At 60.0% G+C, this 1,183-nt stretch overlaps 1 protein-coding gene across 1 annotated transcript; it reads left to right on the top strand.

Annotated features, from left to right (window-relative positions):
* Nucleotides 1-182: 182 nt before the first annotated feature.
* On the top strand, nt 183-745 carry LOC107111455 (prelamin-A/C-like; the record flags this gene model as incomplete). The annotated part of the gene is made up of 2 exons (XM_015412419.1): nt 183-403; nt 532-745. Coding segments are annotated over 2 exons (435 nt in total), but the record flags the coding sequence as incomplete, so codon positions are not given.
* Nucleotides 746-1,183: the final 438 nt, after the last annotated feature.

Below are 1,183 nucleotides of genomic sequence, written 5' to 3' on the forward strand. Positions count from 1 at the left end.
GCAGTATTTTCCGAGTATTTTCTTGGTTGCTGCCAAAGAGGGGAAACGTTTGCTTCTCTCCTCAATAGCTGCCCTAAAGAGGCAGGATCTCTGGTCTCCCCTGGTGTTTCCGGTCAGCTTCCCGAGTCCCCGGCGCTGGACTCTCCCCCTGCTCACCTCCCCCTGCTCTGCTTCTTCCCCAGCTCTCTGCCAAGGAGGCGAAACTGCGGGACCTGGAGGATGCTCTCGCCAGAGAAAGGGAAACCAGCCGCCGCATCCTGTCCGAAAAGGAGCGGGAGATGGCCGAGATGCGGGCCCGCATGCAGCAGCAGCTGGACGAGTACCAGGAGCTGCTGGACATCAAGCTGGCCCTGGACATGGAGATCAACGCCTACCGCAAGCTCCTCGAGGGGGAGGAGGAGAGGTCAGTGCCCGGGCGGGCCGGGACCGGAGCGGTCACCCGTCTCCCCCTCTCTCTCGGGACGGGGGGGGGCCCAGGCCCTGGGGGGATCCGCCTGTGCTCACCGGGCCCTCTCTGGTTCCTTCATCCAGGCTGCGCCTCTCCCCGAGCCCCTCTTCCCAGAAGTCCGGCACCAGGACCCGGATCTCCCACTCGTCCGCACAAAGCGCCTCCAAGAAGAGGAAGCTGGAGGACGGAGAGAGCCGCACCAGCTTCTCACACCACGCCCGGACCAGCGGCCGCGTGGCTGTGGAGGAAGTGGACCTTGAAGGGAAGTTTGTCCGCCTCAGGAACAAGTCCAACGAGGTAGGGTTTGCACGCGTGCAGAGGGATGGCTTCGTTTCTGATGCCTGTCGGGAATGGATTAGGGTGACCCACCAGTTCAGGAGCCTGAGGCCTCTTAGGGCACCGCTTGGTAGCCTGAAGCCAGGCTTTTTAAGCTTTTGAGGGTGCATCAAAGAGTGGGCCTGGCGGGAGATGGTCCATGGGGTCGCGAAGAGTCGGACTCGACTGTGCGACTGAACAACAACAACAAAGAGTGTTCCATCTGGTTAAGTGAATATTTAGAGCCACAGACTGTGGTTCTCAGTATTTTCCCTTTAATGTTGGGATTGGTTCTGTTGAATTGCGGCAAAAAGAGGGAAGGGAAGAGAGCTTGTGGCTGCATTATTCCTTCGGGGGGGCTGGGGGGAGGCTGGGCCCAACTCCGGTTTTAACTACAGTCCCAGTTGTGACCTGGTTTGG

The sequence above is a fragment of the Gekko japonicus genome, unplaced genomic scaffold (assembly GCF_001447785.1).
Source record: "Gekko japonicus isolate JY-2015 unplaced genomic scaffold, Gekko_japonicus_V1.1 scaffold7953, whole genome shotgun sequence".
NCBI lineage: Eukaryota > Metazoa > Chordata > Lepidosauria > Squamata > Gekkonidae > Gekko > Gekko japonicus.